General features: G+C 39.3%; 1 protein-coding gene across 5 annotated transcripts in view; it reads left to right on the top strand.

The window, feature by feature from the left end:
• Positions 1-222: 222 nt before the first annotated feature.
• Positions 223-24173, top strand: part of Atp13a4 (ATPase 13A4) — a 116573-nt gene continuing 92622 nt past the window's right edge. For 3 of the 5 annotated variants that reach the window (XM_010624078.2, XM_010624081.2, XM_033762568.1), the window contains exon 1: positions 1098-1345. In XM_010624078.2, the coding sequence (XP_010622380.1) occupies positions 1295-1345 (51 nt within the window). In that variant the 5' untranslated portion in view covers positions 1098-1294. Of the gene's footprint in view, positions 307-1097; positions 1346-24173 lie in introns of those variants that run through there. The other 2 variants (XM_010624079.2, XM_033762567.1) reach the window with 2 other exon arrangements.

Consider the following 24173-nt stretch of genomic DNA (forward strand, 5'->3'; position numbering starts at 1 on the left):
TTTTAGGAGGAAAGTTCTGTTATTGTGGGCTTTATTTTACAGATGACCAGGTAGAAGTGTATGGAGTTCATGTAACTTACTAGATCCCAAGGTGGCATAAGTGCCAGCTAATAAAGGCCAACTTTGAACTCAAGCTCTCCAAATTCAGAGCACATCACTGGTCAGCCCTCACAAGCCTCTAGTACCATTCCCTCCACTTTGCTGCCAGACGCCACCAGAGGAGAGCACCGATTCCTCTTTTTAAATGATCACTCCAAGACCAGCACAGAGGATCAGCTGGAATTCAGGTGTGTTTTGAGAGCCAAGGTTGGTTTGTGCTTCACTACATTGTATCATGATTTCTGCCATCATTTTAGACTTATGTTCTGGCTCTAAGAACAAGAACCACCTTCCGTCATACTTGTTTGTATGTTTGAATCCCTCCGTTACTCTGAAGGTGGCAAATACACTTGACTTATTAATGTGGCTTCTTGTACTCAATGTTTACTGACTTAAAAATTAGTCTTTTTGTTCAGCCACTTGGACATTTCATTTCTAAAGATCTTGAAGAGGTTTAACCTCCAATATTTAAAGTCAAGAGACTACATAGAATAGATTGCTTAACCCTCTACTTTTTCCACCTGTATGTGTTTTTTTTAAATCAACTTAGTTCCAGATACATGTTAAGTAGAGTGTTTTCTGTGTGCACAAAGAAATGCGATTACAAATATCTTTGGAAGAGGATTAGTGATAATTTGTACCTGGTGTAAACAAAATGAATGGGGGTACTATGAAAAACCTATGGATGGGGGCTTTGATGAAGCAAATTAAATCTGCTGATCTGCCAGCCTCCCCTGTGCCCCAGTTCCACAGCTCCTGGGAATAAGGCAGCGACCTGGGAGTTCTTGCACCCGCTCCTTGGAAGAGTCTTGCCAACTCTGCATTACCCCGCTGGCTTTGCAGTCAGATGTCTGAGGCTGGCAGACACTGGGCAGGCAGTGAGTTCTTTCGCTGTGAGTTGGGCACAAAAAGATTGGCATGGGAGCAGCCTCCTTTGAGACAGCTGCTCTGAGACAATGCAGTAAGCAAGGAACAGCCAGAAATTCCTCCTAGCCAGGGTGACTCGTGGGAGGAGTTCTGTGTGCTCCTCCGTAATTGTCCTTTGCTGAGAGAAGGTGTGTGCTTGAGAAGGAGTTTAACCTGGAGGATCATTAATCCTTTTAGCCAGTTGGGGCACAGGAGCCGAAGTGGCTCTGCGGGTTTGTCCTACAAGAGTCTGCTCAGGAGGGCAGAGGAGGAGTGACATCGCTTTTTCATGGGGGACAAGCAGAAGGCTGTGCTCAATGAAGGACAAGAGAACGAGATGGTAAGATTCTAGCCACGTCCCCTCTTAACACTCCCTCTCCCCAGACAGAGACGGAGAGACACACACTCTCTCACTGATACACACTCACACGTTCATCTACCCTGTGGCTCTGTAATGACATGAGAAGGGGGATAACGTCTAAGAAATCTCTCCCTCCCACAAATGCAACCTCTGATAGCAGACATCTGTGAGAATGAAACTATTGCATTCATGTTATCCAGAATTGCTTCCTTTTTAAGTAAAACAGAAAGGGAGAGAAACCCAGGTCCACTTGGCAATTCCCTTCTGAGCTTCGTCAGTACAGCAAGTTCTGTTCAAGACTTCCAATCGTATCCGTGGTCCCCCATGTGCGGAGAGGGGCTCCCTGACGGGAAGAAGAGAGCATCAGTAGTGAAGTAGCAGCCGGCTGGGTCTTTGACCTTCTTCTCTTGTCACAGGTCTTATTTGCTGAGACTGCTGGACAGGAAGTCATAAAATATTCACAGTTATCAGCCTACATACATTTCTTTTTACTTCTAGAGCTGTACTTGTAGCTCCCTTGTTATAGAAATTGGTTACAGCAAACTTTCTATAGTTCATTGTGCCTTTTATTTTTAATGTGTTTTCATCGTGGGCAGTGTAAGAAAATCAAAGGTGACTCTCATGTTCTCAGTGAATTTAAAGTTATATTTCTCAATTACAGTGTAATCAAGAGAGAGAGTTAGAAATATGTACTTCTTTTAATAAGGTCTTCCTGCTGATTGTGTAAGCATAATCTTTTATGCCAGTAATGATGTAATTAAAATGTTAAAACATGATGCTTTCATTCTATAATAGAAATTTTTTTATCTTTCTGGAATTAATATAAAAATAACAAACCCCAAAGACATTGACTTAAAGAGTTTTCTTGGTTAATTGCTCGAGTCCTGCCTATTAAATTCTTTCTTCTAAAACTGGTCTTTCAAGTCTAATCTGCTTACCTGTTCCTATAGCAACAACTTTTTTGGGGGGACCTTCCAGAGTAGATTCCTTCTTCTATAAAAGCTGAAAAAAAATTATAAAGAAATAAAAGGCACTGTAACTCAGATAGCTTTCCTTACCAAGCCTTTATTTCTTTTGGACTTGACTGCCAAGTGACAGTTGTTTCCCAGGCCCTACATAGATGTCACCAGAAGTGACTTCCTGCTCCCATGTTTGGTGTCATCCTTATTTCTCTGAAATGTTCTCCAGAGAGAAATATATTGCCTTACTCATGATATTAAGTTGAAAGTTCTATCCTCATCTTGAATACTCACACCAGAAAGCAAGCGTTCCTTCCCCTATAATGGGGTGTTTTGTCCTCACTCACTCTTTTCCTATCTACTCATTTCTGTTCTTCCACAATTTTTCTGGGAAGCATCATTGAGAATCATGCCTGGGATTCATCTCTTTTCCAGAAGACATATTTTATTCTAGAGCAACTACTGCCTTTCCCCCAGCCTAACAAAAAGCTCTCAACAAAGCAATTTTGCTAGTTGTTTATCCACAGCACCACCAGAAAACCAGGGTGTCAGCCTCGTTTTATATGCATCTGAGGGCCCTGATGGGATGGACCTCTGCAGTGGGAAGCAATGCTGTTTTCTGCTAGAAGTCAGGTAGCTTCAGCAGAGGTGTAGCATTAGTATGCGCTCATAGCTCCCCATCCTGTTCTGCTTGCAGAAACCTGGCTACCTGCCTGGTGCTGTGTCTGACACCGTGCCCCTTTTCACTAACTCTTCTTTCTCTTAACCAGAGCAGTTAAACTTCAAAAATTAGCGAGATAGGTTACATCTATCCCACACATCTTTTGTGAATGGGAAAAATTTATTGCGAGAAAGGTAGCTTCTGTCTAAGAGAGACAGAAGGGGGATCAGAAAATGGGTTAGCCCTCTATTCCACACATTTTTATACAGAAAAAGATTGAGTAGGTGATAGCTACTCTAGGTGACCTGATAGTCATATGGCTTAGTGAAAAAGGAGGCAGCGATGAAAGGAAGAAAGAATTTGGTGTTAGGACAAAGACAAGAAGGGGAGAAAGTGACCTTCAGAGAAGACTCATCTGATTGTTGCTTCCTACAGGCAAATAGGAGATCCTCAGAGAGCTCTATTGATCAGGCAGAAGGTGGGCTCTCGGTGGCTTCTAGCCGGCTTCAGCCTCAGTTTTACTACCTGTAAAACGGTACTACCTTGTGACTTTGCCTGTCTTGTAGGGTTCTTAGCTGAGAGGATCTATGTGGAAGTATCTTGAGAAGTTAATATTTTTGGAAGAGCAGGAGCTGCTGCTGTCTAAACAAAGCTGGGTGTAGTCAGGGCCTCCACAATTGGCCCAGTGAATGAATCCAAGCACACACAAAAGGAGATAATCTCTTCTCATTAAGTCATGACTAGAGAAATGCATATTTGTTCTCTATAGGGATGTATGGAGAGGTATTGGGTGTCCTTATACTTGCCCTGTGACACTCACTTTGGGGAAAATACCTATTTGGAGTTTAGTTCCTTTAGCTGTAAAGTGTAGGAAGATGTGCTCAAATTCCTTTGAGTTGATACCGCTATTTTGAAAGGACTTAGAGACCTGGGTATTCATTTCCTTACACCACGACTGAGCAAAGACATCATGGTTTAGTTGACACAAACATTGCTCACATGAATGAACTCTAATCTTCCTGGTTTCTGACTATAAAGACAATATAAGGTTTTTAAAAAATAAAAACATTGAAATGACAAGGGTCTAAAGAGTGAAATAAGTATGACTCATGAGTGTACATCTAGAGATGACGAGTATTATCATAGTAGCGACTCTTCCAGACTTTTAAAAACATACACACAGCTGGGGATTTAGCTCAGTGGTTCCGGCGCCTGCCTTGCAAGCACAAGGACCTGAGTTCGATCCCCGGTGCCAAAAAAAAAAAAAAACAAAAAAACAAATCAAACAAAAAAAACCAAAAAACATATACACAAAGTTCACCACTTTCTAATTACTTGACTATACTTTACTTGCATCTCTACTCTTCAAATTTCATCTGTTGTGTGTGTGTTATAGAAATCCTTCGAAATGTTAGGCAACTGTACATCTTTCTCTAATTCCTTATTGGGTGATGTTACGTTAGTAGCTTAAAATGAATAATGTTTGTAGCATTTACACCATGGGAATCTGTAAATACTACCTAGCACTTCCATCCTGCTCCATTCAAAGCCAGTTGTGAAGTACAAGGAGGTGATTAAAATACACGGTGAATGTTTAAACTAAACATTTTATTGCAGTAAAGAATTTATTGCAGTAAAAAACACATTGCCTATAATCCTCCTCTTTCACAAGTGTTTTTATGAAGTCTGAAGCTTAGGAATCTCTCCTTCATGCTAAACAGGGGCAAACAAGAAACTACTGAGGCAGAAATTTCAATAGGTATCAGGGTGCAGGTGAGCCGTGAGATAATTTGCATTCATTTAGCACAGTTTGTTGTAATGCATGGAAATTACAGTGAAGCGTTTTTTTTCACACCTGATATTTGGAAATAAAGGGACAAAGATTATCTTCAGGGAGGTAAACTTTTAAAAATGGAAACTATTTAAAACTTTCAAATATTTAATGAGGCTTGTGGAGAAATGCAAAATTGTCTTCTGGAGATTGAATGCCTCCCAGGCCAAGAAGATTTGACTGTAATTTGATTGAATGAGTCAATTCGTGGAAGGAAGGCACACGGTGGTCAGGATGAGAGGCGGTCAGAGAAGATCCCAGGGCCCGTTTCAAGCACTGCGCTGGCACCTGGCTCGGAGGGCAGGACCGTCCCGAGCGTGACACAGTGCTGCTGGAGACAGGATGTGCTCTTGGTTCCCACCCACACACAGGGGTGATGGAAAAATAATGTGCATATTTAAATTAAAAAATGTATTACAGTAAAAAAATGCATTGCCATCAGCTCCCCTCAAAATATTCCCAGTCATTTGCAAAACATGGCAGTGTGTTCTGACCCAACTCATTCACCAGATCTGGCCCTCGGTTACCTCTGGCTCTTCCCCAGAATCACAGTGACCGTGAGAGGTGAACATTTTGAGTGGATTCAGGACACTGAGGCAGCCAGGACAGCACAACTAAAGACACTCAGGAAAGAGGACTTCAGGGCTGCTTCAGAAAGTGAGAATGATGGGAAAAGTGTGTTCAAAGCAAGAGGGAGGGTTTTGCAGGGGTATTCATGGCAATGCATCTTTTACTGTAATAAAAATTGTAAATTTCAACATTCTCTGTATTTTTTGATTACACTGAGTATATTTTTTTTCTGTGTGACTTCCTTTGTGTATAGGTAGAATTTGGATATTAGCCATCTTCACAGCAATCATGACAAAGCAAATTAAAATCAACCACAATCTAAAGAAATACATACACATACTCACAAGTATTTACTTAAAAAAATTTTTTTTTGAGGCAGACTCTCACTATGTTGCCTAGACTGGTCTTGAACTTCTAAGCTCAAGGGATTCTCCTGTCTCAGACACCAAGTAGCTCGGAGCATAGTGCAAGCCACCGTGCCCAGTTACAAACGTATATTTTTCAATAAAAAATGGACTTACTCATTGGTGCTCTTTATAGAAGGCTGTTATTTTCATTACACCTGGATTGCACTGTGGATCTATTTTGCTTTTGATAATAGTAGTGCCACATAACTATTTCAATGTATTCAGATAAACTGTGCTGTAGTATTACACCTTTCTTATTGGATATTTAGGTTATTTCCAATTTTGTTTTGGCTGTGCTCAACTTTGTATGTCTATTTCTACATACTTGTCAGATTATTTAAAGATAAAGACCTATAAATTGCACTGCTGTATTAATGGCAGTACCCATTTTAAATTTGGATTTACACATAATGCCCAATTGCTCTCCAAAAGGTTGTGATTGTAACAATTTACTCTCAGCAGCAATCCTCTTTTGAGATACTTACTTTCTCCTTCATACTCACCCACACTGAACCTTATCAATGTTTTTAACTTTGGCTCATCTAGTGTGTGAAAATGATGTTTTATGGCTGTATTCTTTCTGCATTTCCTTTGAAGCTAGACACATCTTTTTACGCTCAATTGATATTTATGTTTTTTCAACAGGAATCTCTTAGTTTTGTTCCTGATGTTATACCAATGAGTATTATACTAAATATTTAACATTTGCGTGCTTTTTAAAAAACAGAATGTGGTTGATTTAATTTTGTTTTATGATGATGCATACTGGAATTAAGTGGATGATACTCAAATAGGATTCTCTTGTTGTATTTGGGTGTGTATGGAGATAAAGAAGGGAAATCATGAGGAGATGATATGTCCAGCTCTGTGCCAGTAAATATTTAACATAATCAATGACGTTAGCTACCTGGCAACTAAAGACAAATGAATATGGAAAAGCAAGGCAGTCTTTTTGAACTTCCAGCTCATTTCTGAGCACAGAGCAGGATGCGAATACTCCAAGGGGCAGTGCTGTAGCAGCAGGTGGGATGTGGTCTGGGCCCCCTCGGAAGCCAAGCTGTGCCTATCGTCAGCATGAGCCAGGGTCGTTTGTCCCCACCAGTTGCTTGGCTTTCTTCTTCCGTAGCTGATGTTGGCCTTTTCTTCTCTAACACCGGGCAGCAGGGTGGAGGCACCTCCCCCACCGGCTGCTTATTTATTATGCCCCACGAGCACCTCCGACTTGGTTGCCACTGTTAACTGGCCAACCTACAGACCTCATAGTGGAGGAATTGTATTCGGCTGAGACATTCTGTCAGCTGCAATGTTCAGGAAGCCGGGCCACTGGCCAAGCCTGATGTCTTTATTCTTCATTCATTCTGCAAAACTCCCATGAAGTCAACTCATCGTTGGCATAAGCTCTTGATGGGTGAGATTCCATCGCTCCTGGAGGACAGGGATTCTGTGATTTACTTCTCTGTGGCCTCCCCTTCCCTTCCTGCTACCCTTGGACCTGAGCACAGTGCCTGGCACAAATACTAGCGGGTATTTGACAGTAACTAAACGGCACTAACCTGCAATTTCCCACTCCGAGAACAGGGAAACAGCAGGCCTCAAGAGGAGAATTGGTTTGAGTAATTTAAAGACAAAGCTGGAAAATTTGAGATTATTTATTTACAATGCTCCATAATTTCATGAATTTGTCAATTGGAGTTTCTCTTCCCCAAGCATAAGCAAAACTCACTCTTTGGAGTTAATTAACTGTAGCGCTGTACTTTTCTAGTCCATACTTTATTCTATCCTTTCGTCTGTTCATTTATGAACTCAACAAATATTTAAGAAACCGCTGCTCTATGCCAGGAGTTCTCTGCACTAACCAGGCAGATTGTGAATGAATAACAAACAGTTTCTGTTTTCAACAAGTTCACAGTCGAGCTGGCAAGGCCAAGTACATAAGCAGTGGGGACTGGTACAAAATGAAGATGAGATGACCCTTGTCCAGCAATATTAAGAATTTCAGGATGATGATAACAATGCACTGAACCCAGGGTCCTTCTGAGCCTGGGGCCCTGTGTGACGGCACAGATCGTGTGCCCACCAAGCTGCCTGGCTAGCAGAGCAGCCAGGGACGCAGACACACGACATGTTAGGTGTCCGGGTGGGGGTTGTGTGTTCAGAGCTGTGCAGGCACGGAGTTAGGAACAATTCAGTCCAAATAAACTTCAAGGGAAAATGATGGCATTTAACTTCTCCAGAGGGGTTAAGTGAGATGGTAAAAGACTTTGTAAGACATCCTAATAAGTGTACATTTTATTATTTTTAATGATTCCTATATATTGGTCCATGAAGTAACTGAAATAGCTGTTCTGGAATCAAGATGGATCGAAAATAGATTATTAGGCTCCATTCTAGACGAACTGGATTAGACTCTCTGAAGGCAGAACTGCACTTAGTCAGAAAGGCTGACCCAAGGTGAGCTCCCGGATTTGGAATAAGGAATGACTTGGTAGGGATTGCCTCTCCGAAGGCAAGGGGTGAGGGAGATGGCTTGGAACAGGTGAGATTGCTGAAGAGGTGTTTGAAACAGCCTAGATGAGAAGACCAGGACCAAACTACAGCCTGGCCAGAGAGGATGATGAATAAAGAAAGGCTTTGAGAGAGACTTAGAAATGTGAAGGCTTCACAACCCGGAGATAACGGGTGACAAAGAAGGGGCGAACAAGATAAGTACTTTCTAAGGATGTCACTAAGGTTCTTAGCTTGTCCATTAGGGGCAAATCATAAGGAAAAGCAAGAATGCGTTTGGATGGTAAAATTAGTAGCATATTTCCATTTTGATTTGGGCCAAGGCTGGACCAAGAACGTCCAACATACTAATTCACTTAATCCTCTCAGCAACTCCACTGGAAGTTATTATCTCTCTTTTATCAAAAGGACTGAGCAAGGGATTAAGTGACAGACCCAAGTTCACTTGGCCAAGTAATGGCAGTCTATGGTTTAAGTTCTTGCCTTAAATAATGGTTTACTGCCTCTTTGTTTTGCAGAATTCTGGAAGTGCTATTTTGCTTGTTAATGGTAGAAAAGACAGCAGGGTGTAATTGAAAGAAACACACCAGGAGGCTGGAGACCAGACTTGCAGTTGTTGGCTCTGCTATTATTTATTCTTACAACCTGAAAGCAAATCATGGTCACCTCTCTGGCTTTGCCTTACTTACGAAGTAGAGGTAATAATTCTTCCCTGCATCAATGCAGGTGATTTCCTCATTTTTTTTTCAACACACACACACTTTTAAAAATATTTTGAAGCAGCCACATAAAGCCATTGTGTAACACCTTTAAACATGTAAATGACACTGTTGATTTTTACTAAGGTGCTGTGCATTTTTATAGTCAAAGAAAGGAAAACATCTCTGGAGTCTATATGTTAAGTGGGAATTAGAAATGTATGGCAGTTGCTTTCTGAATTACTGACGAATAAGGGACAGAGTTGATCAGCGATTACTCTTATGGAAAGCAGGAACTGGAAAGTGCTAGCAGTTGCTGTGTACTACTAACAGTGAATGAAGAGTATTGCTCAGTGATTAAGTAGTGCTGAAACTTATAGGTCTTCAAACGCATAAAGAAGAACACAGACTCTTGGTCTTCAAAGGAATTGGCAATTGTTCGGAGGAGATTTGTTCCTGGGTTCCAGTTTCAAGGGTTTGTGAAGATTAGCCTCGTAGCACCACCCACCTAAATGACCTGCAGCTACTTCTGAAGGCCCATGATTGAAGCTATGATAAACAGCCCATAACCACAGCCTGGGTAGAACCAAAAGGCAGCTTGGGACACAGCCTCCTCAATTCCACACTCTGCCAGGCTGCACTTATGGACACAGGGCTTAGTTATGTCCTAGATGCCCCACTAGAACAAGAACAGAGTGAGCGGAGCCCCAAAGTCCTGCATGATTTCTAGAGACATCATTTCCATGGGCCAGGATCCCCTCTAACTTCAGCAGTCCACACGGCACCCTGGATGAAGGAGTCTGCCACCATATGAGCATTTCCAGAATCGATTAGGATTCTGGAGACCCATGGATGGAGGACTTTGAGACTCTGGTATTCAAGTCTCAGTATCAGTCAGTATATAGGAGATGTTACTGTGATGAACAAGCTATGTTTCTGACACCAGTTTCAAACCAAAAGTACCCAAGAATTAAGTTTATATAGATAGAAAAATATAGATCTAAGTAGTAAATAAGGTTGATTTTTATGGCACAGATTTACTTGAGCTTTGTTCCTCTTCAACTTGGAAATGCCAAGTATCCTAAGGATTTTTCAGTGCAGAAGGAAAACCCTGTGTAGATTTTCCCCTTAGCCAATTCTAAGAGACAATTTTTCATTTTCCATTTTCTGTAAACATTGGAATGTTGTCCACTTGTTTCTTCTTCCCAGAATATATCATAAAGTTTTTTTGTTTAAGACGGGATTTTGTTGTGTTGCCCAGGCTGGACTCAGACCCCTGAGCTCAAGCGATCCTCCTGCCTCAGCCTCCTGAATGCAGGTACTAGAGGTGTCAGCCATCATGGTGGGCTATGTATTTCTTCACCCTGATACCTGGCTGGTAATGACCTGCTCATCCCTCAAATACACCCCAAATCTGATTTCCTTCATTAAGCCATCAGAGAACCTTGTGGTCACACCTCTTCCTTACCCGATCTAGGTTTGAATTCCTAGTTTTGAGTTTTTTTTCACTAAGGTTTATATTAGACTCATGTGTTTATTTTTCTCCCCCAACAGATTTTGAATTATTACCAGTGGGGATTATGTCTTATTTTATATCTGTACTGTATTATGTCACCTGAATTTAATTGATGGATTTCTGACGAAGTGACGATTTTTGTGCATGTACTAGAAGTTTCTTTTTTTCTGACTCAGTTGGGTTAATTCTGGCTTTACCGAAGCAGGCACCAAGAAGCTACAAAATTTGTTCAAATCTGGCATTTAAGATGCAGCAAAATCAGAACCTTAACCCTGGTAGCCTGACTCCAAAGCTCTTGCTCTCATTTATTAAAAACCTACTAACTTTTTATGCTTTTGATATAGACTATTCCTACTAGGACTCCTCTAATGTGTAAACCTAAAACAGTGTGTATTAGTTTAGCAGTGAATTTTGAGCTCGTGAGAAACAAAACCTCCAGGCCTGTTTTTATGAAAGCCACGGGTCTCTGCTCTTTTGGAAATAGACATGGACACAGGCACTGGGATCAGATACCTGGACACTCTTTTGAGCAATCGGCTCAAAACCCCACCACAGAAGTGGTCTCTCTTTACACCCCTCTGTCTCCCCAGAGGTAGCTTTCTGGCTTGCTGCTCGGCCTAAGCAGGGGTAGAGAAAGTTATTCATTCCAGAATTGGTCTCAGGCAGTCTCTGGGTGCCTTAGTTTCAGCCTCAGAGCCTTTATTAACGAACAGAAACGTTCATTCTCCCCAGGGCAGCCACTCTTACCTTTTATTTATAGTTCTTGCGCACCCCTAGCTATTGTTTGGGCTTGGTTTGAACACAGAATGGTAAGTGGCAGGGTACTTTGGCCTCTGTCCTTCCCCTCCAGTGGATTTTTCACTCATGCCCCGAGAGAGAGTTTTCTCCTTGGAAGTAACTGAACGTTGTTAATCGCTGCCTCATCCCAGCATCTCAAATCATTGGAGAGAAGTCAGAGGAAACATGAGCCTGTCTGTTGGAGACTTTTTTTTTTTTTGAGACAGGGTCTCACTGTATAGTTGAGGCTGACCTGGAATTCACTATGTAGCCCAGGCTGGTCTCGAACTCGCAGCGATCCTCCTGCCTCAGCCTCCCGAGTGCTGGGATTACAGGCGTGTACCACCACGCCTGGCTCCTTTTGTTGCCTTCTTTGTACCTGAGCTGCCAAGGCGACTTCTCCCTGATGTCCTCCTCTGCCCCTGGCTTTCTCATGAGCACCAATTTGTACCTGTGAAGAAGGAATTCTGAATGAATGGGAACTCTTTTTTTGGGTTGGAAAACTTCAGATATCACTAGCTTTAGCTGTAGCCCACACTTGGCCTTTGCGAATGTGTTTAAATTTCAGCTCATTTCTTCATGTCTGCCTGTATGACACTTTCTCCCATGATCTATAAAGGATAAAAATCCTTGTTTTACCTTTTCTCTTTTGGAGGGACTTTTCCTTTGGAATATTGGTTATTTGACTGACTTGAAACTTTAGCTATCTATGAAGAAGTTTATAGCTTTGTGGGTTATATAATTTTTTTTTCTTGGTGGGCAGGGTAAGTATGGAGTTCTTCATATCATTCTACATTTACAAGCTTATGCCCTCAAGAGAAACCTTTGAAAATCAGACAAACCATGTGTTAACATTATCCTAACCAATTGATTTAACCCTGGCTGTTGAAAGAGTGTATGAGGTTAATTTGGCAAGACTGGTTTAGTGATGCTTACTCTTGGTAATTTCTGTGTTATTTTCTGTGTGCCTTGGGTCTACAATATATGCTATAGATTTTCTGCGGGAGTTTACGTTAAATTAAAAATATTTGCATTACGGGCATGACATCACATTTTATTGTTTGCTTAAACTGGGAACACTTCAGCTGTTAAACAGGCGAAAAGTAATATTTATTCATTCAGGATGTGATTTTTGTTCCTATAGCACACTCATATTTAGGGGCTGCCTAAGTCACGTGACTAACATGTAATTATCGAAGTGTTATCTGGATGATTTTTATTTTCACTTCTCCATCCCTGTTTTCTGTCTGAACTTTTTAGGTTAGAACTTTTTAGGTGGCAAAAAACTGAAAAGTTCAACATAAGTCATCTGAGGCAAATCAAAATTAATTTGTTAGTAGGTTGAAGAATCCATGTATAAATTCTATCTTCAGGCCCAACATGATCCAGAAGCAGAAAGGTGGGTCAGCGCTGGTTTTCTTCCTACTTATTGGATATTCCTCTACGTGGGGTAGAAGGGTTCCGTGCTGGCTTAATTCTCAGACTCCACATGGGGCTTTCTGATAACTCTAGGGTTATATATCCCTCAGTATCACTCCACTGGAAAAAAGACAAGAACTCGCTTTCTTTCAATAGTCTCATCTAAATACTCATTTCTTTTTAGAGATCTCATTGGCACATTTTTGTTTTCACACGTACTAGTGGGGTCGGGAGAATGCCATGGGTGTAGTCACACATCTCTCTCAGAGTGGCTCAGAAGCAACTCGACATGAAGCACAGTCCTGAGAAAGGTGAAGGGTGGTGGTTTGCCAGACAAGAGTGGAAGTAACAGAAACTTATGGTATGAGCAAAAGGGCACTGAGTAGTCTAAAATGGACATGAGTGCTTTGGCAGTGGACAATCCGATGTCCATCTGCCGGTTGGTAATAACAGGTAAACCGAACTGCAGAAATACTGTTTAAAATGGTAGGATCCCCAGGGTGATTTTCCTTGCCAGAGAAAATATATACTATAAGAGCTTTCCTTTGGTATTGTAGCTATCTATGAGTAGGTAGAAAAGAGCTTTTCAAAAATACATAATTTATTTCTTGATTTTAAAAGTGAAATGTGTTAAATGATTGAAATTTGTAGAATACAAAAACATTATAATATGAAAGAGTCACAATGATAATGTCACCCAAGGCAAATATCATTAACACTTTGTTCGATGCATTTGTTTTCCAGGCTTTTTGTTTGTGTGTGCTCAGACTTTCTCAATTAAATTTTGTCAAGTTACATAATTTTAGGCTGTTTCTCTCCACTTTAATATGATTCCATATTCTTCTACTATGTTTTAAAAAATCCTTGGTAGACATTATTTTCACAGCTGTGCAGTAACACTTAATAAATAATTATCCTTTCGTTATACACATGGGTTGCTGCCTATTTACCACTACACAGTGAACTTCTCTGGATATAAATCTTCTATGAGTATCACATAAGCTAGACAGATTCCTCTTTCTTTCTTTGTGACTTCCTTTCTGAGAAACTCTCATAGAGTCTATTATCACACCCTTCTGAAATCTACACATGCATGAATCTAGTTGGGTTTTTCCTGCCCCTTGCAAGAGTAGTCATCTTAGAATCAATGGCCCAAATGTCAATGAATGGATGCAGCGTTCATGCTCAGAAATGCCATATTTCCCGTCCTCTCTCTGGGCAGTCTGAAGAAGACTGTATGACAGGGCAATGTGAAGTTTTTCTTTACTTAAAGATTTTCCAAGCAAAAGGCGTCCTGTTTCTGAATCTGTTTTCACCACAGCAGAACATGCTGCTGAGCGAATTGGGCTGTAGCAATCAACTGGGGGTCTTCAGAATTTCATTTCAGAAGTTGCCTCTGCAGCTGCCCCCTGCTGCTCCGATCCTAGAAGGAATAAGCAAAAATTACAATTCCTGTCTTCTCTGTATCAAATTCTATTCTCTGTGCTCACAGCTGCAAGGCTTTTTTTTTTTTTTTTTTTTTTTTTTTTTTTTTTTTATTTTTTTTTTTTTTTTTTTAATAAAGCCTTGTTTGTTGGGTTTTCAAACTTATGGGAAGGAAAATCCAATCATCTTATTTCTGAAATTTTACGAAGTTCTCAGGACAGGAAAAAAATTAATTTTAAATTTTAACAACATTATAGTTAACTAACCAACCGATTAGCATAAATTGTCAGTTAGTATAAACTAACTAGCCAATTGAAATAGCCAAAGAATATGTAAACAACAGGCGGAATATTTTACTATCCCAAGGAGAATATACTTCTCTCATTGATTTTAAATGGCTTGGATCAGGGATTTAGCTCAGTGGTTCTGCCGCCTGCCTTGCAAGTGCAAGGGCTGGAGTTGGATCCCTGGTACAAAAAAAAAAAAAAAAAAAAAAAAAAAGGACGATTTTAAATGGCTTATTGATCTATATTCACCCCTGTATCCCTAATGCTTAGAAAAATTCCCGACAATAATAAGTGTACAGTATACTTTTTTTTGGAATAAACAAATGATCAGTAATGGGTGAATAACACCGATTGTAACTGTATTTTACAGTTATAGAAATAAGATACCCATCCAAAGTGAAGCAAGGGTTACAATTTGGGAAAGCAGGTGATTGGTTTATTATCCTCCGCCTGTTCCGTGGTACCATACAGTTTCAGACCTGAAGCCTCTTCAAAGGTTATTTGACCTTCTCCTGCCTTTCTTCCTCCACTCAAATGCTGCTTAAATGCTCTCAGAGAAGGGGATTTACCAGAAGGTAAACTATGTCCTTGTACCAGAGAGCTGACTATTAAAACAAACAAACACACAAACTCTTCCTTACATTGAACTGAAATATGGCTCCATTAATTTCAATTCAACAGCCCAACTTTTTTTGTCCCCTGGGGCCACCTGTCAAAAACATCAGCTTGTGTCTTCGTCATTGCCACTACTCATGTATTTAAAACCTGATCTCCTACGTCCCTCAGCCCATGCCTCAGCCGCCCTTTCTTCAACTCCAAGCACAGTTCCTGCAGCCACTCTTCATGTGGCGCAGTTCTTTGACATTGACATCAGAAATTCTTGGAAAGATATTCTCTGTGAGAGTTAAAGCCCGTCCTTGGTGTGGTTTTCTCTTTGAAATCCACAGGGATTTGGAGACAAAGGAGCATCTTCCAGTAGGAATAGGGTAGAGATAATTGTCATTAAACTCATTGTAGACAAGAGGTCAGACCAGTGATGTCACTTAAGAGAGATAAATCTGATACATGCCTAATAACAATTATAGTTAGTATTTTTGACTACTCTTTTGGGCCTATACTTCTTCTTATTTATTTATTTATTTATTTATTTATTTATTTATTTATTTATTTATTTATTTGAGACAGGGTCTCACTATGTGGTTGAGACTGACCTGGAACTCACTATGTAGCCCAGGCTGGTTTCGAACTCACAGCAACCCTCCTGCCTCAGCCTTCTGAGTGCTGGGATTACAGGCATGCGCCACCATACCGGGCTCCTATGCTTATTATTAAGCACAACGGGATACTTCATTTTGAATTCTCAGCAGCTCTATTAAGTAGATATTATCACTACAAGTACAAAGACAACACTTGTACTTTTCTCTATAGCAAGAGCCTGCAGACCATGACGTGTGGGTGAAATATGACCCCTCCCAATGGACTGTTTTGTAGCAGAGCTGAGTAGTTGTGGGAGAGATAACGGGTTTAGCCCACTGGGATGAAACTACTTTTTAAACTGGTACTTTACAGAAAAAAATTTTTTGATCCGTGTTCTTTTCCTTTCCTGCCTCCTTCTATTACTGCTCTTATTGCTATGATTTTTAACGTTTCCTTTATTGCCATAATGAAACTGTTGGTTAAGACTGTCTCAGTGTTTCAAGGTGGGGTTTCGTGGAGTGTGCTAGGAGGACTTGGGCTGAGTGGCCGGAAGGTTTTGCACAGATGTGCAGGGCGGTCGGCGGATATTTACCAGCAGCAGCTGTGGTACTGTTTGGAAGCCTGGGTTCTTTTTTTTTTTTTTTTTTTTTTTTTTTACCTTCCATTTACCATTCATTACATGTGAGGGGCCGCTCCTTGTCCCCCCTCTGTTTTTCCTTTCTTTAAAATAGATCTGTAGGTTTTGTCTGATTTGGTCACTCACCTGGCCTTTGTTTTGAAGTCGCCCTATTTGAAATAGTGCTGCATTTGTAATGAAGAGCCAGTGGAACAGGAAGCCCTCAAAGGGCAGATTTTTCGATAGAGAGAACCATGCTGAGATAACCTAATTCAACTTAATAATTTTTTAAATTGCAGTTTTTTTTGTAATGATTTTTTAGAGATTCCCATGTATTTGCAAGAAGTGAGATGCTGTGTACCCCTTTCCCCAGTTTTCCCTACTGGTCACATCTTGCATAAATAATAGCCCTGTGTCACAGTCAGGATAGTGACATTGATAGAATCAAGATACAGCAACCGGGTGTGGTGGTGCTCACCTGTAATCCCAGCACTTTGGAGGCTGAGGCAGGAGGATCGCTGTGAGTTTGAGACCAGCCTGAGCTACATAGTGAGTTCCAGGTCAGTCTCAACTACATAGTGAGACCCTGTCTCAAAAAAACCAACCAAACAAAAAGATACAGCACAGTTTTGTTACCATAAGGATCCACCGGTAGGTCTTTTTATAGCTACCTCTATTTCCTATCCACCTATACAGGTTCCTTATACCCTGGCAACCACTAATTAATTTTACTTTCTATTTCTAGAATTCTATTACTTCAAAATATTAATAAAAAGAGTCATGTGGTATATAACTTTTGAAATGACCTTTCCCCCCAGGACCAGGGCTACCATCGTGCTATACCCTCAGCCCTTTTAAAACATTTTAAATTTGAGACAGGCTGGCCTCAAGCTTGTGATCCTTCTGCCTCAGTCTGAGATTATAGATGTGTGCCACTGTGTCTGGCTCAGAAACGAGCTTTTTATTTTTTATTTTGTTACTGGAGATTGAACTCAGGACCTTGGGCTTGCAAGGCAGAGCTTTTTTTTTTTTTTCAGCTTTAATTGAGTTTATTGGTACATTTTAGGGATACAGTACAGTTACATTCATTGTTGGGATCTTGTACCTCTACATGACAAGTCTTGATTCGCATTTTTTCCCCTTACCTCTGCCCTCCCTTCACACCCTCCTCCCCTCCCCATCTAGTAAAAACAGATGAGCTTTTTAAAATCAGCTCTCCTAGAGTTGGATATAGGTTGTCACATGTGTTGAGTGTATCCCTTTTTATTGCTGAGTAATATTTCATAGTGTCATAGTTTATTTTATCATTCTCCCATTGAGGGACATCTGGCTGTTTCCAGGTGTTGCTTTGCAGATAATTTCACCCCACCAGTAGTTTTTCCTCTTCTCTTCTACACAGGCTCTTTCACGGAGCAAAAGTTTTTCTTTTTGATGAAGTCCACTCTGTCAATTTTTCCTTTTACAGACAAGGCTCTTGGTACTTTCTTTGAGTCTGAGATGCTTTAGGATCTAAGAATTCTTTCTTTGCTTAGTTCTAGGACCTAATTTTTTACAAATTCATCTTAAAGTTTTACACTTGCTTTTTAAGAGCATGTGATGAGTTCATTTTTTTGTGTAAGACACTTGACACTTTTGTAAGATGTGTGATAATTTTTTTTTTTTTTTTTTTTTTTTTTTTTTTTTTTTTTTGCCTACAGTTGTCCAATTGCTGAACACTATTTGTTTCCAGGCTGTTTTTTCCCACTGAATTTTGCATGTGTATCAAAGGTCACCTGGGCTTGTCTGTGTATCTGTCCTTGGTTTTCTACTGCGTTCCACTGATTTACGTGCCAGTGCTGTACAGGTGGCTAGGTGATGAGTCTTGCAATCAGGTGGACTGATTTTTCCTCCTTTGTCTTCATAACTTTTCTCTTGTTGCTATGACAAAATACCCAAAGCTAAACTTTAAAGGGCAAAAGATTTATTGGGCTTACAATTCGTAGCAGTTTCAGCCCTTAGTTGGCTGGCTCCAAGGCAGAGTGGCACATGGCAGAGAGGAGAAACAGTTCACAGTGCCCACAAGGTAGCAAAAGCAACAAGAGACTTTAGCAGCAACTTTCTGCTCCTTTTATCTTACACAGACATCTTAGGGCAAGTAGCACTCGTTAATCCTGGAGCCCTTCAGCCCCGCATTTCACCACGAACCAATCCCAGCATCACACACTGTAGACCCAGCCACCTCTGAAAAGCCCACCTCCAACAACATGAGGCTTTGAGGGGACACCTAGACGCAGCCATAACATCTTTCATTCTCATTTAAAAAATTCTTTTATCTATTATAGTTCAACTTTTCTATATATAGTTTAGCATTATCTTGATTACACCTGCAGAAATCACTGAGATCTTGACAGTGATTACATTAACTCTCTCTATACAAACTTGGGAAAATAAAAATCTTTACAATGCTGAATTTTCAAAGCCATAAACATGACTTGTTTCTCATTATCTAGCTCTTCTTTGATTTCTTCTATCAGCATTTGGATGTTTTCAGCTTACAAGTCTTCTTTGTATTTTATTAGTTATGACTATTTCATTGTTTTTGAGTGATTGTAAAGAGTCCTATTTTTAACTTCAGTACTCACATGTCCATTAACAGAATCTAGAAATACAATTAATTATTGTATATTTATCTTAGGTTCTGTGACCTTGTCAAACTCACTCTTAATTCTAGAAGGCTTTTTTCTTTTTGTAGATTTCTTGAGATATTCTAGACAGAAACTACATCATGTGCAAGCAGGGACAATTTTATGTATACATGCCCTTTACTTCCTTTTCTTATCTAGCTACAAATTCTAGAATGATATTGAATATGTACTGAGAGTGGTCATGCTTGTCTTGTCTCTGATTTAACGTGGAAAACAGTCTCTTACTACTAAATATGTTAACTGTAGGCTTTTAAAGATGATCCTTGTCAAATTGAGAATATTCCCTTTTGTTCCCATTTTTCGGAGAGTTTTTATCATAAATGAGTATGAAATTCTGTCAAATGTTTGTTCCATAGATTGATATGATCGTATGACTTTTCTTTCTCAGTGTGTTAATGGTGGTTTGCTAGATCATCTCTGATTGATATTACTTTATTATTATTAGTAGTATTTTTTTTTGGGGGGATACCAGAGATCAAACTCAGGACCCTGCACTTGCAAGGCAGGCACAGTTCTGCTGAGCTAAATCCTGGCCCTGATTGATATTACTTTAGAGGTTTAAGCAGCTTGCACCTCGTGAACAAACCATTTAGTCACTGTGTATAAATCTTCTAACATGCTGCTGATTCTATTTGCTAAAATTGTGCTAAGGACATTTGCTTCTATATTCCTGAGGGATACTCATCTGTAGTGTTGGGTTTTTTTCCCCTACTTTGTCTGATTTTGTTACTAGCTTCATGTAATTAATTGAGCAATGTTTCATCCTCTTTTATTTTTCTGAAAGAGATTGGATAAAAATGATATTAGTTGTTTAAATGTGTAGACATTTTCATTGAAACAGGTGTTTTTGGGAATTTAAAAAGTATCAATTTAATTTTCTTAATAGGAAAGTGGTTATTCAAATTATCTGTTTCATATTGAGTGTTTCAGTAGTTTGTGCTTTTTAGGAATTGATCTGTTTTATCTAACTTGTCAAATGTATGTGTGTAGGATAGGATTGTTCCTGGTATCCTCTTATTTTCTTTTGATGATTTCATGATATTGATAATCCTGTTTTTTTTCTTGCTAGTGGTTTATGAGTTTTAATTAATTAATTAATTGATTAATTAATTTTTGGTACCAGGGATTGAATTCAAGTCCTTGAGCTTGCAAGACAGGTGGCCTCACCACTGAGCTAAATTTCTGGCCCTCAATTTTATTGATATTTTCAAAGAAGTAGCTATTTCATTGATTTTTTTTATTGTTTTATGTTCATGATTTCACTGATTTCTGTTCTTATTACTATTACTGCCTTTGTTCTGTTTGCTGTGAGATAGTTTGCTTTTCTTTTGCAAGGTTCTGGAAGTAGGAATTTGGATTACTGCATTGGAAATGCTATCTTTTCTAATCTATGCAGTTAGTGCTATAAATTTTGATTTCAGCATGGCCTAAGTTGTAACCTACAAATTTTATTATGTTACACTTTTTCATTTTCATTTACTTTAATGTGCTTTAACATTTTCTTGAGGTGTTCTCTTTGACTCATGAATTATTCAGAAATATGTTGGTTAGGTTCCAAGAATTTGGAGATGGTCTACTTGTATTTCTGCTACTGATTTCCAGTTTTAGTCTATTATTAAAGAGCACAGTGTGATTTCAGTTCTTTGCAATTTGTTGAGGTACACTTGTAGCCCGAGGTATGATCTATTTTGATATATGTTTTATGAACCCTTGAAAAAGTGTGTGTTCTGCTACTGCTGTATTGAATGTCCTATAAATAACAATCCAATCCTGTTGGACAATTATGTTTGCAAGTCTTCCATATTCTTAGTTGTGTTCCATCTAGTTGCTTCATAAACTGTTGAGAAAGGGTTGTTAAAGTTTTCAACTGAATTATGGATTTGTTTATTCTTTTTGATTTATCAGTTTGTGCTTTAGATATTTTTCCAGCTCTGGTTCAAACACATTTAGGGTCTCCATGTCTTCTTGGTAGATTGACCTTTGTGTCATTACATAATGTTCTGCTCTGTTTGTGATAATTTCTTTTATTCTGAAGTCTACTTATCTGGTATGGTCAAAGTTGCCTTCTTTTGACTAAAGTTTTACCTGATATATTCTTTTATATATCTTATTTACAACTTTCCTATATTGTTATATTTGAAGTAAGTTTCTTGTATACTGCATATACTTGGGTTATGTATTTTAATGCATATGTATGATCTTTGCATTTTAATTGATATATTTAGGTTATTTATACTTAATGTAATTGCTGATATGTTAGAATTTATGCTTGACATTTTACTTTTAGTTTAATGTCCTGTATTTTATTCCTATGTTTTCTTTTCCCTGCTTTTCAAGGACTATTTGAATAATTTTCAGAATTCCATTTTGATTTAAATATAGTGTTTTTGAGTGTATCTCTTTATATTGCCTTTATAGTGGTTGTTCTATATATTACATTATATACCTATAATTTACAGTTTACTGGTATTTCTGTTTATCAGATTTAGCAAAGTTTAGAAAACTTAATCTTTTCATGCTTTCATCTCCCTCCTTTATATAACTTTCTTAAACATTCTAACTACAGTTAGAACCATGCTGACTGTACCCTTATATGGCAGTGCATTATTATCATCATCAATATTATTGCTTGAGATGGGATCCCACTATGCTGCCCAGGATGGCCTTGAACTCTTGCGCTCAAGTGATTCTCCGGTGAAGGCAGCCTCCCAAATAGCTGGGACTACATGGTGTAATTTTGTAATTGTTGTAATTTTTGTGGCAATCATCAAATGTAATTTAGAAAACATAAAAGGAAAAGGAAATTCAATTGTATTTAACTCTTCTTTGCCTCTCATGGTCTCTCTTTCTTCCTGATATTCCATGGTGTGTGCCTGTGTGTGTGTGTGTGTGTGTGTGTGTGTGTGTGTTTTACTGGGGATTGAAATCAGAGGTGCTTTGCCACAGGATGGGATCCTCATTCCTTCCTACTTTATGATTCTGAGACAAGATCTCACTGAATTTCCCAGGCCATCCTTGATCCTCCTGCCTCAGACTCCTTGCCTCAGGAGTTTGCACCCCCATACCATGATTTCATTTAGCCATTCACTTAGGTTTGGTGTATGGGGTGAAAAGTCTCTTAATTATCCCTCATCTGAACATTTATTGATTTTCATTTCTGAAGGAAATTTTCACTGCATATGAGATTTTTGCATGGGCTGTTATTTTTTTCAACTTTTGACATGTGTTGTGCTACTCCTCTCTGGCCTTCATGGCTTCTGATGAGAAATCTGCAGTTATTCAGTTGTTTTCCCTTTTAAGTAGTTTTTTTATGTTTTTATTTTTTATATCTTTGAATATTAGGCTCCCTTCTGTGGATTTCTTTGGATTTATTCATTTTGGGATTCATTCAGCATCCAAATTTGTATGTTTATGTCTTTTGCTAAATTTGGGAAATTTTCATCTATTATTTCTGGAAGTTTGTTTTCAGTTATTCCTATTTTCTCTTATTCCAGAATTCCAATGCACAAATAATTATATCTCTTGTTATAGTTTTTTTCTTGTTATAAGTTTTTATGACCTAAATTTTTAAAGTCTGTATTTTTGCTATACTTCAGATTGGGCAATTTTGTTGTTGTTCTAGTTTTCACTTCCTAGTGTCTGTCCCTCTATTCTGCCATTGAGTTATCCATTGAATTTTAAAATTTCAGCTAATGTATTAGTCAGCTCTATATTTTCCATTTGGTTCTACTTTATGTCCTCTATCTCTTTTCTGAAGTGTTCTGTTCTCTTTTGTGAAATATTCTATTTTTCATTTAAATGTGCATATAACTGTTACAGCATTTTATTACTGGCTCCTTAAAATGTTTATTAGATAAATCTGACATCTCTGTTATTTAGGTGTAGAGTTACATGGATTATCTTTTTTCTTTCATTTTGAGACCTTCCTGATTCTCTATGGGATGAGTGATTATTTAAAAAAATTAAAGCCTGAAACTTTTGGGCATTATTTAAAAAGCTGATGTCATACTTGGCTTCTGCTTCACATCATTCCACTGGGAGAAGAGCACAGCACTGCCCTATTATTGCCCATGGGTAGTGGATGCTCATGTCTCCCACCCAACCTCCACTAACATTTGCAGACTGGGTAAGGGGCTCCTCATCCCTGCTAGGTGTGGGTAGAGGTGGAAGCCTATGTGCTCTCCTGGGTTTTCTCTGTTACCACTCAGGCTTTAAAGATGAGGAGTGTCTCACTGCTGCTCCTCAAATGGCTTCCACTGATGCCCTGGGAGTCTTGACTCCCAACCAAGCTTCCTCTGACAACAGCTCAGCCTGGATCTTGGCCAACTTAATAGGCAGAAATAACATCTTTTTGTTTTGTCTCCAACTTTATTCAAAAGTTTGATGTAATTTGATTTGCTGATGGTTTATTATCTATAAGTCTTCATACTGGCTGTTAAAATAACAGTGAATAGAAGATGAAAAAGTCATGCTCTTCTCACTCGGGGACTCAAAGTATGGGAAAGTAGTGACTAATAATTGATGAACACTGGCCACATGTCAGGCATTATATTAAGGCTGTATGGGAACATGTTTTTAATTCTCCCAGCAAAACTGTGTGGCAGAAAAAAATATTACCTATTCACATGCAAGAGTGACAGTTCCCAAATGCCACTGTCATAACAAGCATCTGAGACACTAACTAGAAGTACTCTGGTCCTCTGATCCTAACTCTGGAAATTTGGGGTGACCATGGGAGAACATTCGTTTTAACAGGTGACTGTGAGATTCTTTTTTCTTTTTTTGGATACCAGGGATCGAACTCGAGTCCTTGCACTTGCGAGGCAGGCCACCGAACCACTCAGCTAAATCCCCGGCCAACTGTGAGATTCTGATGCACACAGTTGGCAGTTCCATCTTTAGGCCAATTAGTATAGGCATCCTGGCTTGGAGATAGGAATAGTATAAGCACTGGGGAAGAATCACTTTCTCACAATGGCCAGAGACCTCTGCATGTAGTTGTGGAAAGATTTGTTTCAGTAGTTTCTGGTGCTGAGTTTGGACAGAAGATTCCTAATCCAGTCCTTTTTATTGCTAAATAAAAAGGTTTTCCCCTAAGACAAGCAGGGACTGTGGTAAAGGCAGGTACATGGCAATCATATAGGGGAAGGGGCAGCCCTCAATATATTTAGATCACATTTTATACATCCTTGTTATCCCTCTTGATGTGTCCTTTAGCAAAGACCTTCATGTGATCTGTCTTTTCTCAGCCTTAG

Source organism: Fukomys damarensis, unplaced genomic scaffold (genome assembly GCF_012274545.1).
Source record: "Fukomys damarensis isolate Sample0158 unplaced genomic scaffold, DMR_v1.0_HiC HiC_scaffold_12, whole genome shotgun sequence".
Classification (NCBI taxonomy): Eukaryota; Metazoa; Chordata; class Mammalia; order Rodentia; family Bathyergidae; genus Fukomys; species Fukomys damarensis.